This window comes from Arvicola amphibius, chromosome 9 (genome assembly GCF_903992535.2).
Source record: "Arvicola amphibius chromosome 9, mArvAmp1.2, whole genome shotgun sequence".
NCBI classification, from domain to species: Eukaryota; Metazoa; Chordata; class Mammalia; order Rodentia; family Cricetidae; genus Arvicola; species Arvicola amphibius.
In genome coordinates this window covers 42153516-42167216 of record NC_052055.2, presented here as the reverse complement: position 1 = coordinate 42167216, position 13701 = coordinate 42153516, and the positions used below count along the sequence as shown (strand labels likewise).

General features: G+C 52.5%; 1 protein-coding gene across 3 annotated transcripts in view; it reads left to right on the top strand.

Moving 5' to 3' along the window:
- Positions 1 to 304: 304 nt before the first annotated feature.
- Scube1 (signal peptide, CUB domain and EGF like domain containing 1) overlaps positions 305 to 13701 on the top strand; it is a 117357-nt gene continuing 103960 nt past the window's right edge. For all 3 annotated transcript variants that reach the window (XM_038342917.1, XM_038342916.1, XM_038342915.1), the window contains exons 1-2: positions 305 to 392; positions 3686 to 3817. In XM_038342917.1, the coding sequence (XP_038198845.1) occupies positions 305 to 392; positions 3686 to 3817 (220 nt within the window). The remainder of the gene's footprint in view (positions 393 to 3685; positions 3818 to 13701) is intronic.

The window sequence follows — 13701 nt, the reverse complement described above, 5'->3', positions numbered from 1 at the left end:
TGCACCGCGACCCCAGCTCGCAGGTCTCCCACCCCCCACCTGCCGCCCGCCCCGGGAGAGGGGGTGGGCCCAGACTCCGGCAAGCCACCCCACCCGACGCCCACTGGACGGCCTCCCGCGGAGCTCCGCCCCCCGCTGCCGCGGGCCAATGAGCGCGCGGCTGTCAGCTTGTCCTGCTCGCCGGCTGGGTGGCTCCGGAGCCCGAGCGGTAGCGGAGCTTGCAGCAGACAGGAGCGCTCGCTGAGCGGCCGCTCGGTGCGTCCGGTGCCCAGCACGCCCGCACCCGGCGCAGCCCGCTCTGAGCATGGGCGCGGCGGCTGTGCGCTGGCACTTGTGCGTGCTACTCGCTCTGGGAGCGCGCGGACGGCTGGTGGGGGGCAGCGGGCTCCCAGGTAAGCGCGAGGACCCGGGGGACTGCGGCGCGCGGGGACCTAAGGGCTGCCACCCCGCGCCGTCGGAGGCTGCCCCGCGCCCGGTCCTGCCTCCTTGCAAAGTAACTTCTGGGAGCGCCCGTGGCCCGCGGGGGCGGGGTGGGTTGGGGCCCCAGGAGGGGAAGAGGGAGGCCGGAGAAAGAAAGGAAGAGCGACGGCCGCCAGCGGGGCCCGGTATGCATACGAAGACCGGCAGGGACCCCCACCCCCCGAGCCGAGAGTGGTGCTCCCCCAGGGCCGAAGACTTGGCAGCTGTCGCATAGGAGATACCCGGAGGTGGCCAGAAAGGACGCTCTGAGACTGGAGGGGAGGTGGGGAGATGAAGGGACAGACGGACAGGAGCCGAGGAGCCGAGGGAACAGACAAAAGGGCCCCGGAAGAAGCCCTGAGAAAGACAGCCGCGGGAGGGAAGAGGGGAGAGGAGGTAAGGGAGGGGAGCGAGGAGGCAGTGGACAGCGGGAAGGAGAAAGGCAGATCAAAGGACGGAGAGGAGGAGACAGATGGACACCAGAAACGGGAGGACTCGGAGGGGCGGCGCCGAGGGAGGGGACCAAGGGAGAGAGGAAGGATGGAGATGTCTGGGAAGAGATGGACAGATGGACTGTCAGACCGGAGTGGGAGAAGAGACAGACAGACATAGGGAAGGAGGTGGATGGGGAACACGAATCGCGAACAAACCAGGACTGCATGTCGAGACCATCAGAGAGACGGGCAGGAGGCACGGGAGGAAGCCAGCAGGTCAGGGCAGAAGGAGCTGCTAGGTGGGGGGTGTCCCTTCCTGATTTGAGTTTCCTGGAAGGGGTTCTGGAGCAAAACTGCACACCCTGGCTCTCTCCTCACATCTCCAGTGTTTTCCTGGGAGAGGGTGGGGAGGGTCCTGCCTTGCTCTCCCTCCAGCAGAATCTCCCGAGGTCTGTTTTCAGAGGAGTGGGTCTGTTTGTGAGAGTCCCACAGCAGATTCAGTGCTGGAGAGACTTCATGCTAGTCCATGCTACTTCACCATTGGTGCTGAGTTTTCTTCCATGCCCCCATTCCAGAATCCCAGCCTTCTTGGGGGTACTAGACATGTCTGTGGGCATTTCCCCCCCTCCCAGGCTTTGGGGGTCCTTCCTCTCTGTGGGACTGTCCTGTGTCCCTCTCCCTTCCTCTCTGTTCCTCCTGGTATCTATTGCCTCTGCTCCCCTCTTCCTTCTGTGGAAGCCTGACCTGCCCAGAGCTGACCTCAGAATAAGAAAACCAGGATTGAAGTGAGCAGCCTGTGTTTGAAGGCTGTGCAGGGATCTGCAGTCTGGCTCCCCTGCTCCCAGGCCGAGTTTATAATTGAAAGGCAGACAGCCCCACCCACCCCTTCCAAACTTCTATGTTTCCATCTCATCTACCTAGGTAGGAGATAGAAGGGATCTCAAACCCCTAGGGAACTTCCTGTCCCTCACTCTCATGCCCTGACCCATGGGAAGTAGGAGGGTGTCTCTTAGAGGTGCCCCATGTGATCTGGCCCTCTCTGGTGTCCTGCCCTTGAAGCAGTGGTCCCTCTGTGCCCAGCTCCCCAGAAAGCCCCTCCCCCACAAACTCAACACCAGCCCCGGCAAGCACTCTCTGGTTTACTATGCTGCCTGCCTATTGGCTCTTGCCTACTGCCTTTGAGAATCTGTAGAGGTGGACCGCACACTTGAGCATAGTGGCTGGCCTTGGGAGGGATACTGCATATTGTACACGTGCTTGCTCGTGTTTTTCATGTGCAAGTGTATTCAGGGAAGAGTCTGCTGTGTTTCTTTTCAACGTCTCTCTCCCCTCTGGTGAGCTGGAACCTTGGAGTCTGAGTGAGGAAGAAGAGTCTGGGTGAGGGTAGGGCCACAGACCTAGAGTCCAATGTCCAGCCAGGGGATTAATTCAAAGTGGGCATTCTTGGGCACCATGAAGTCTAGGGTGAGGCCAGATGGATGAAGAGATGGGGACATTTGGAACCTCCCAGGGGGGATGTCCTCAGGGCAGCTGCTGAAAGTCCCTTGTCTGCTCACCTGAGTCCTTCTGCCTGTCCATCTGTCTGGTGGTCACAGCCAACTGAAAGGACAGTGACACCCAGACAAGCTTGTTCTGTGACGGGGTCGAGTCCAGGAGCAAGTATCACTGGCCTCAGATCTCTGATCTAAACCTAAAGTTCTGGCTGTTCCCTGAGTAAACTCAGAGCAAGAGAGGGGACAGGGAGAGAGAGAGAGAGAGAGAGAGAGAGAGAGAGAGAGAGAGAGAGAGAGAGAGAGAGAGAGGAGGTTAAATGGATTGATTTTGGTATGTCTGTGCTTCGTTCTCTCTAGCTCTCGATAGCTCGCTCTCTCTCGCTACTCTCCTCATAATCCCCTCTCTTCTCTCCTAGTTGTGTGTGTGTGTGCAGGTCTTTTTCATCGTGCAGCCATGGCTGCAGCTTTCTGTATCTATGTGCTGGGAACAGGAGATGCGCCGGAGCCCTCTGAGCTTGGATGGTGCTGGGGTCTAGAAGCTGCGGTGTGATAATTGGCTTTCTGAGGCAGCGGCCTGAGTTAGCAGGGTAAAAGGCAGATCTGTGGATTCTGCTCTGGTTTGGGTCCTAGGAGATAATCCTTCCCACTGCCTTGGGGCTCAGTCTCACATCCAGGTCACCTGCACCCTCCATGGGTGGCCTCTGCTCAGTATTTGCACACTCTTCCGCCTTAGTTTTCTCATCTGCAACCCAGAGGGGCTGCATTTAAGTTCTTCCGGGGCCTCTTTTGGAATGAAGAGTGTGGAGGGTTGGGATGATGCCTGTGGGGAAACCAAGATCCACAGAGAGGACGTTCTTTCTGGTGTCCCTGGCCTTCAGCTTCTCCACATGTTGAGTGAGGATAATGGCCATACCCAAATGGACTGTTAGGCCGGGCGGTGGTGGCGCACGCCTTTAATCCCAGCACTCGGGAGGCAGAGGCAGGCGGATCTCTGTGAGTTCGAGGCCAGCCTGGTCTACAAGAGCTAGTTCCAAGACAGGCTCTAAAAAAAAAAAAAAAAGCTGCAGAGAAACCCTGTCTCGAAAAACCAAAAAAAAAAAAAAAAAAAAAAATGGACTGTTAAAGACCAGATGTGTGGTGTCCCGTGCCTAGCACAGAGAATACTACCAACTGCCCCAACATGTGACTGTGAATGTCAGTTACCCCAGTTGTCAACGGTAGGGGTGGGGGCATGGACTTCTAGCATGGTCTCAGATGTCTTCCTAGCACGCTTCACCTGCAGTTTCCCCTTCCCCACAGGAGCCGTGGACGTGGATGAGTGCTCAGAGGGCACAGATGACTGTCACATAGATGCCATCTGCCAGAACACACCCAAGTCTTACAAATGTCTCTGCAAGCCTGGCTACAAGGGGGAAGGGAGGCAGTGTGAAGGTGAGTTCCCTCCGTCCTCTCCACCAAGCCTGGGGCCAGAGGGAGGTGGCCGAGACCCGCTCTGTGGTATACTAACGTGACCTTCCTGCATCCCAGCACTGTGGACAGACATCTTGGGCTCTGTCAGTCTCGTGTTTCTGCAGGCTTCCAAGAGATATAGCTGCTCACCTGGAGGGTGGAAGATGGAACTGGAAATGGGGGGTGCCTGGCTTTCACATAAGTTTTAACCCTTTTATTTCTTGAAGAAATCAAGGGGAGCCGGGCGGCGGTGGCGCACGCCTTTAATCCCAGCACTCGGGAGGCAGAGGCAGGCAGATCTCTGAGTTCGAGGCCAGCCTGGTCTACAAGAGCTAGTTCCAGGACAGGCTCTAGAAACTACAGGGAAACCCTGTCTCGAAAAAACAAAACAAAACAAAACAAAAAAAAAGAAATCAAGGGGAGACAGTAAAAGCCCAGGGTGACTCCTCTTCTGGACCCTTAACTCAGACTTGAGACTACCCTGTGTAGCCTGTAGCTTCTACAGAGGAACTGCCCATGCGTGGGCTGGGCTGTGAGAGTGGCTCAGCTGGCTCTCCTCTTTCTAGCCCCCAAATCTTAAAGACAGCTTGTGGCTCAAGCCATTCATCTGTCCAGCCTCTCCTCTCTGCACCTGGGGTACTGGGTTGGTGGTTCAGAAGTAGAAACTCATTCCCCAGGGCAGACATGGTGGTGCATGCCTGGAATCCCAGCACTCAAGAAACCCAAGGCAAGCCAGGCATGGTGGCATATGCCTTTAATCCCAGGATGCAGAGACGAGTGAATCTCTGAGTTTGAGACCAGCCAGGTCTACAAAATAGAGTTCCAGGACAGCCAGGGCTATACAGAGAAACCCTGCCAATAAATAAATAAATAAATAAATAAATAAATAAATAAAATAGAAAGAGTTCAAGGCAAGTAGATCTATAGGCTGAGGCCATCTTGAGCTACACAGAGGGTTGGTTTGAGACTAACCTGGACTAGATCATTAGATCTCAAAAAATGAAAGGAAAGAAACTGCCTCCTCTGCAGAGAAAGTAAAGCCACTGTGGTACTGGTATCCAGGAGTCTGAGCCAGATAGGATATTGTCCCATGAAAATCTCATGGTCATTTTGACCCCATTTGAGTTGGGCTATTGGGGTCTAAAAGCTATTCTCCCTAATCCATGTACCCCCGACCTAGGCTTGCCCATCCACCCTCAGTGTACAGAGAAAGATCAGTTGAGGCGGGTATTGACAGCAGGCTTTCCAGAGCTTTATAATAGTGCAGACAGGACTGAAACCCAGAGTTTCCGATCCTTTGTCTTGGCCCTAACAGCAGTTCAGTTTTCAGTGTGGAGTTGCATTGGGAAAGCATTTCATGAAAACAGGATGGGGTTCTGCCCTTTCTGTCCAGGCTATGCAGAGTTGGGGCCTTACAGCTGCCAAACACCCCCAGGAATGCTGGCACCACTGACCCAATGCGTTTACTCAGCCTTGACAGCCTGACGGATGGCATCTCTATAGGTCCTGCTTAGTGTCGGCACCTTGTTGGCTTGTTTGGGTCCCGGGGAGCTGCAGGGGGAAGCTCATGTGACCCATAGGCCTCTGGGAAGTGGGCAGGCAGCAAGTGGAGAGAGAAGGTCATGTGCAAAGTATTTGGTGGAGTGGTCTGGCTCGGCTGCTGGCAGGATCTGGAGGGGTTTGTAACTCTGTGGTCCAGGTGACACACACGAGGACGTGTATATCCTTCCTAACCTTCTCCTTGTCCTTGAGACTCAGTGTCCCTAGCAAGGGAGGGCCATGATTGGCACATCCCTTCTGCTAGCTGAAGCCACTGAGCTGGCCTGTCCGTCTCGCAGCCCAGCCCCTGCTGTCCTCTGCTTTCAGGCTCTCATCTTAAGCCTACTCCTCTGAAGTCCTTCTGAGCTCAGCTTAAACTCCCCATGCTGATGGAGCCCTGGGCTGAGATCTTGAACTCCTGATCCTTCTGCCTCTGTCTCTGTGATTACAGACGATGGCAGATGTATATCATCACAGCTGGCTGATAGAGTGTTAGGGACCAAAACCAGGGCACCCTGTAGCTAAGTAATTGCAGGCTGAGACTGCTTGTTCATTTTCTGGCCGACCAGACCTGAATAATGACACAGAAACTATATTAATTTCGACACTGGCCAATGTCTTAGGCATATTTTTTGCTAGCTCTGACATCTTGAATTAACCTATTTCTATTAATCTGTGAATCACCACAAGGCTGTGGCTTACCAGTAAGGTTCTGGCAACTGGCATCTTTCTCCTTTGGCAGCTACGTGATGTCTCCCTGACTCTGTTTACTTTCTCTCTATGTCTCTGTTCGGATTTCTCGCCTGTGTTTACTAAACCATTGGCCAAAGCAGCTTCTTTAATAACCAACGGTAATAAAAACATATTTATAGCATACAGAGGGGAGTTCCATATCAGGTAATCATTCTATAACTGAGCTATGTTCCAGCCCAAGAGCCACACTCTTGTTCCCAACCAGCTCAGCCACCTGCTTATGTGGACTTTTTGCCCGCATCTGCCCGAAAGGAAGTTGTAGTGCCCTGCAGGAATCCACTCATATCCACCTGCATTGAGCACCCCTCATGCTCCCAGAAGCCCCTCCACTGTTGCTCTTCTGACTCTGGGTTCCAATGTCATGTCTTACTCCCCAGCCTTGCTTGCTGTGGCCTGGGTGTTGGGGCTGTTAATCTCAAGCCATATGCTTCCAGCTTTGTCCCCAGGAATCTAAGAGCACGGCACTTATGAAATCTGTCATTGTGCTCTGGCGGAGAGTCTGACATTAGTCCTAGCCTGAGGGGTAGGTTTAGATTGAGTTCGCTCCCCAACCAAGACTGGAGTTCAGACGAGCAATTTGTGAGACCCTAGTGAGTGGGAAGAGGGGAGCATGGGAGTTGCTAAGAGGATCCTTTCTCTGATGGCACCACGTTGACCGTGTGTCATGTGGGAAGAAAGCAGGGCATAGCCTAACCTCTGCAAGGACCCTTGGTTGCCAGTCAGCCCACCTCTAACCTGAATCCAGAGTGATGATTTGCCTTCCACAAACATCAGTGTCTCCTTTGACTCTTTGAACTCAAACTGTTCCCCACTCCCCCTGAAGACTGGGCTGGACACAGTGCAGTGTGTGAAGCCCACTGCCTTGGTACCTAGCTCCCGGTGTCCAACATGCAGACAAGTGTGTTAATCACCACCATGTGCTTTCTGAGTAGCCGCAAGCTCCAGGGGGTTGTGAATGGTAAAGACTCTCAGAGTCCCTCGACGCCACATACCGTGGAGGTGACACTCATGGTACCATGTGTCCCTGCCCTTCAGTTGGCAGTGCCCTATTAGCTAAAGTTGTTTGTCAGTGGCAATCTTAAATCACAGTGCATGCTGGTTGGCCTGGGTTCTGAGGACCTGAGTGGACCCACCCTGCTTGCAGGTGTCTTATGCCTGGAGACTCTCACACAGGCTTTGGTTGGCATCAGCACAGCCTGCTGGAACATTGATACAGGGGCCATCAGATCTTCTAAGATGGTTACCCCAAGAAGACTGCACACACATCTGGAAAGACTGACAGGTCACATTCAGGGTACCTGAGGGGTCTCAGAGACCACCCGGATGTTTATTTCCTGGTTCAGATTGTCCAGGGGCCATCTGAGAGAGAAGGACCTTGTCAGGATCAGGGTAAGAGCCCAGGTGTGATGGGCCCATTGCTGTGCGTCCGCTGTGGTCACTGCTGTCTATCATGCTCTGAATGGTCCTTCTTCAGCTGAGCAGAGTCATTAAAGAATAGATGTTGAGCCAGATTGCTGGGACTCACACCCCGCCTGTATCAGGGCCAGTCACTCAACCTCTGTGTTTACAGTGAGCATCATTCTAGCAGCTACTTTGTAGAAGGCAAGGGTTAGGTGCATTCATGTATTTAAAGCATGAAAGCATGACCTGGTATGTGGAATGTAACACACAAGCATTAGCTGCTGTTGCTGTGGACCATCAATGGTGGCAGGTGAGGTAGTGATGGTGATGCCGATATTAATGACGTTAGTGACTGTGATGTTGATGATGGTGGTCAGGGTGATGGGATGAGGGTGATGTTGGTGATATTGATGGTTAGTGGTTGGGATGCTGATGGTGGCAATGGTGGTGGAACTGAGGATGACACTGAGGCAGTGTCCCATTTTAGTTTAATTATCATCTCATCCTGCTGGTTTATTAATGCTGGCAGAGGGTTTGCTGTGGGCTGACAGAGTGACCCTGAAGTAAGGGGTTTGCTGAGGACAAATGGGGCTGCCTTGGGCCACTGATAAGGTTCTGATGAGGCAGAGGAATTTTCTCTGTGACTTGTGTCCTGGTGGAAGTGAATTTGTGGGTATAGAAAGTTGGAAAACTCATCATAGGGCACCCAAGTGGCCCCTGAGCTTGACAGGTGACTCCTGGTGGCCCTTTCCAGACCCACTCACAACCTCCATTTGAAACCCTGCCATACTGCATTGTATCCTCCTGGGCTCTTCCTGGACCTGCCTCAAGAGCTGCGGTTGTCAACTGTTAGATTCCCATCCCAGGAACCTAGCTGTGGAGGGAGGGGTGTCCCCAGGACCACCTCCTTCCAGAAACCGTCCATGGTTCCCAAATAGGTGAGTTCTCGCCCCCGTTCATCCCTCCTCAGAGCCTGACTCCCTAGGTGGTAATGGCCCACGCCAGTACCCTGAGGCTGGCCCAAAGCTGTGGTTGGAAGGCAGTTAGCAGCCCAGGGAACATCAGGGAAGGACTCCCTGAGCCTCAGATGCTTTGAAGACTTACAGATGAGGAAACTGACGTCTCTGACTGGTGTGGACCAGTGATAGAGTTCATCTGAGGTACTGGGTCCAGAGAGGTCAGCCTTCAGACAGATGACCCAGTGGAGAGATGCCAGCCACCAGCCACCGTGTCTCCACAGTTTGTCTGAAGGCTGTGGGGAGAGGGATCCCTAGCTGTGCTGGGGTCTCCACAGTTTGTCTGTAGGCTGTTGGGAGAGGGATCCCTAGCTGTGCTGAGGTCTCCACAGTTTGTCTGTAGGCTGTGGGGAGAGGGATCCCTAGCTATGCTGGGGTCTCAACAGTTTGTCTGCAGGCTGTGGGGAGAGGGATCCCTAGCTGTGTATTGATGGAGGAGCCAACAGTCATCCTTTCTCCACAGCTGTTCCCTAGAGACAGGTCTGTGACTGTGACCCACTAAACTCACATCATCCATGGGACAGATAGGAGGCCCTCCCGGTGGGCTTACCCCAGGTCTCTTCTCTGCCCAAACACTTTGAGCTGCTGCTTTTTTTTTCTCTCTTTTTTAATCTCCCCTCCTAACCTCACCCCAGTTGCCTATTTTTTTTTCTTCCTCAAACCCCAGCTCTTTCTACCTGGGACCTTTCCACACTCTGTCTCCCAGCCCCTCTTCCCTTATCTAAGCTGCGTTTCTGCATCTCATGCGGCCCTTCGGACACAGGCCTTTTGGAGGTCATGGGGGCCGACCATGTATCAGCAAGCCCCCTGTTCTGAATTAGCCAGGCCTGTTTGAGCTCATTCTGCCCCAGCTGCAGACTGGGGCCAGGAGGGGGCAACTCATCCCTTTAAAGGCTTCAACTCATTTAACCTTAATCGCCTTGTTTTCATAGACATTTGCGAAGGAAAAGGACCAAATTATAGCTTGAATTGGGTCTTACTAATCTTAATTAAAAGCTCTCGTTTATAATCAGGACCAGGCCTCAAACGAGGAGCAAACCACCCTCAAATGGCTTGTTTAAATAACCAAGACCCCCTCCACTCTGTTAATGGCTGTTTAGTCTGAACCCATGGCGCACATTGCCCGTCTATGTGCGCTTAATTTTTAGACCATTCATTCAAGTGGTTTTATTCCTCTCGCAAGTTTCAACTCAGGCCCTTTTCAAAATGCTGTAATTAAAGCTCTTGGGGGAAATGAGATTTTGTTTTGGCCACAATATATTAAATATATTACTATTTTCCTTTTGGTGTGTGTGCGAAAAGAAAAAAATGACAACCGTCAAAGATCGCAAAATTAGCATGTATGTAATGATTGTAAATAATCGCTTCCTGGATTTTATATCCCCGGGGTGTACTTGTCAATCACTAAAGTCAGGTAGATTACAGAGCGTGTCATTAAAGGTTTTAACCAAACTCTTAATAACACACCCAGCGATTCATTTAGTTTATCATTAAGGGAAAAAAAAAATCTAAAATCAATTGGCCTTTGGAGCAAATAATGGCTGAGGTCCTATTAAGTCATTTCCATCGTGATTATAGCACACTTTATTGAAACTCTAGGTAGAGGGTTTTTGGTTTTTTTTTTTTTGGCTTGAGGCAGGGGAAGCCAGGAAAGGCTTGAGCGGGGAGGTCGAGCAAAGGAGAATTCTCCTCCCGCTAAGTCTGAAAACATGCAATTATGCATGCTAATGTGTGCACTGTCCAAGATGAAAGCGGGGGTGGGTGGGCACATGGAGGGGGTTCCAGCCCAGGGAGACTTCAACTCCCCCTTACTTATTCCCAGGTAACAATTAAGTGGTGTTCTCATTTGTTTCTGTTTCTGTGACAAAATGTGAAGGAAAGCAGCACAGGGAGGAAAGGGTGTATTTTAGCTTATAGTTTCGGGGTACAGTCCATCATTGTGGGGAAGTTGAGGCAAAAACTCAAAACTCACGTCACAGCCACACTCAAGGACAGAAAGATAAATGAATCCCTGCTGCCTGCTTGCTTGGTGATGAGCCAACCAACCAGGGAATGGTGCTACCCACAATGCACTGGGCCTTCCCACATTAAGTTAACATTTGGAACAAGTCTCCACAGACATGCCATAGGCCACCTTGATCTAGACAACCCCTCATGGAGACTCTCTTCCAGGTGATTCTAGGTTGTGGCAAGACAACAGTTAAAACTACCCAGCAGGAGTCGGGTCGGGGCTGGAGAGATAGCTCAGCCATTAAGAGTGCTTGTTACTCTTGTAGAGGGCCCAGGTTTAATTCCCAGAACCCACATGGTGGCTCACAATCTTCTGTAATTCCAGTTCCAGGGAATCCAATGCCCTCTTCTGACCTCTGTAGACGACAGTCACACATGTGGTGCACATACATACATGCAAGCAAAAACACTCAAGCACATAAATCTTAAAAACCCAGGCAGGATTGCTTGTGAGTGGTCGCAGTCAATGGCAGTTAAGTCACTTGGAGAGTTGTTGGGGCCCCTGACCGTCTGATCAGGGACAACGAAAACTTGTGCACTTGGTTTTGTATGGGAGACAAGTTCACCTAAAATGTGGGACCTGGCCTAGAGTGTCCAGATTGTTAGCTGAGGATCTTCTCACCGGCAGGGTTCGCACTGGCCCCAGGTGTGTTTCCTGGTCATGACCTCATTGATTACCCGGAAGCTGGGAAAGACAAAATGGGTTGGAAAGCAGCAGGTAAATAGAGGCAGGATGCAGTGGGGGTGCAGAGATAAAGTGGGTATCTACCCTTGCCTGTGGTAGGGGAGAAGGAGGTTTGGTGGGAGGTGGGGGAAGGTGGAGAATGTTCTTGGAGGAGGTGCCATCCAAGCCATGCTAGGAGGGTGGAGCAGAGGTCTCTGACGTTGCCTCCAGCTCTGGGGCCAATGGATAGAAGAAAGCTCAGAGGAGTTCACTGTCGCCCAAAATTCTGCAAGTAACGGGTTATCTCGAGCCCTCGTTTCCTCAGTCTGCCTTCCTTGACAATGGGAGCAGCGGCATCTGCCTAGGTGTGTGCATCTGAGGAGAAGTTGAGGGAGGGAGTCTGTCTTGCTCATGGACAACAGTTCTCAGCCTGTGGGTCCCAACCCCTTGGGAGTTATCTATCAGAGAGCCCACATATCAGGTTCATCACAAGCCCACATTGCAGTTCATAACAAGAGCAAAATTGCAGTTATGAAGTAGTAGCTAAATAATCTGATGGGTCACCGCAATGTGCAGAACCATGTTGAAGGGTCGCAGTGTTAGGGAGGCTGAGAGGGCTGTGTGTTGGAGGTGGCCGCAGAGCCATGTTCTTGGTGTCTTCCCCCTTTAAACTTTCCCCACCTGGCTTCCCACACCCTGGGTCTCTTGTCCCCTCAGGCAGCAGCCCTTCTCCTCTCTGCCTCCAGGCTCTCTCCCCTTCCCTCCCCTAGGCTGCTTCTTATTACAGTGGCTGTATTTGTGTTTCCATCAGAGGAATGCTAACCAGAAAAAAACCATTATTTCTAAGAAAATAAACTGTGGGCTCGTTGGCCTTTGAGGGCTACTGAAATGGATATCAGCCTTCCCCAAAGGCCTTGAGACAAAGAGTGCAGAGGCTTGTGTATACGGGCAAGGTCAGGGGGTCCCAGAGGTTGTCCTGACTGGTCTTCCAGATGGATCCAGGCTGCAACCCTTGGAGGACTAGGACTGGAGCTGCAGTGGTTGCCTGAGGCTTCAGACCCAGGTTCCTAACAGCTGTCAGGGATGCTCTTTGCCTATGCCTTCCAGCATCTCCAAGATGCACCCTTCTCTCAGAGGATCCAGGCCTTCTGCCCAGGCCTCCCTTCCTTGAGAAGGGGTATAGAACTGAGAATAGACACATGGGGACCGGAGCTTCTCATCTTATGCGTCTCTCAGGCCTTAGCATACTGACTGCCATGTTCAGAGAGGGCCAGGGGTCTTACTGGAAGAAGTCCCTCATTCTGGGTGCTCTCCACCCTGGCAGTGACAAATGCTGCTGGGCCATCAGCACTTGTCGCGTTCCCACTGCCAGTGCCGCTGGCAGACCTGGACCTCTCTGGGGTCCTCTTACTTCCTCTCTGAAGCCAGCTGGCAGCTCCCTATGGCAAAGGTCCAGACTGAAGGTAAGGGGCTGGCATAGCCACAGCAGGAGAGCAGGCAAATGTCCTAATCCCCAGTGGATGCCATGGGCATGAAGCTCTGGTCTGCTGAGACAAAGGGCTGCCCTTGGATGGCTTCATCCAGATTCAGGGCACCTCCAAAGCTAGCCTGCTTGTGTTGGGCTCTTGGCTTCACAGCAAACTTGCCCTGTGAGTAGGGGAGTGGAAATGGTCTTCCTTACGTGGACCACAGTGAAGGTTTAGCCAGTTGCCATGAAGGGTCTCCTCTGTTACTTCTATTATCTGGGGGAGGAGAAGACAGAGGCTAAGCTGGGAGTCCTAGGTCTAAGGCTGGGTTTGCTGATGAGCTCGGTATCCAAGACTCCCTCTGTGGCCCCTCAGAACGTGGACCAGTTCTCTGACTTCAGCACCAAAACCTGTGTGCTTCTGATGATCTGGGGACTGGGTTTGCAGCCCCTGAAGAGTCCTAAGATTCAGGGTCTGCAACCCTGCACCCCACCCCGTCTTGCCAGAGGAAGGTGAGAATGGCTGATAGCTCCTGGGATCCAGTTTGTAACAGACAGGAGAGAGATAGAGCATGGGGCTGACTGAGCCCCGGGCCCAATTCACTGCCACCCCCAGACGCTTCCAGGGCTCAGTTTCCATAAACCAATGTTTCATAAGGTCTTGAGGCCAGATCTTGGGAAAGAGCCCCAAGGAAGGGTTTAGGCTATGGTCAAGGGAGAATTGCAATAATTTGCCCATCCTTTTCCTAGGGGCTTGGTAGGGACACCCCGCTGATCTTGGGAGAAAACACCCCGCCATGGACCCAAGCTGAGCAGGTAGCATGGATCATGGTTCAAAGTAAGCACCCTCGAGCCAGGTGCAGTGGTGCACACCTGAAATGCTGGTTCCTGGGAGGTGGAGGAACATGAAAGTTAGCGGCCAGCCTGGGCTACATAGTAGGAATCCGTCTAGAAATACTTTTTGAAAACAAGATAGAAAACACAGTACACACAAAGCGATCGTCCTCAGTGTTCTCCT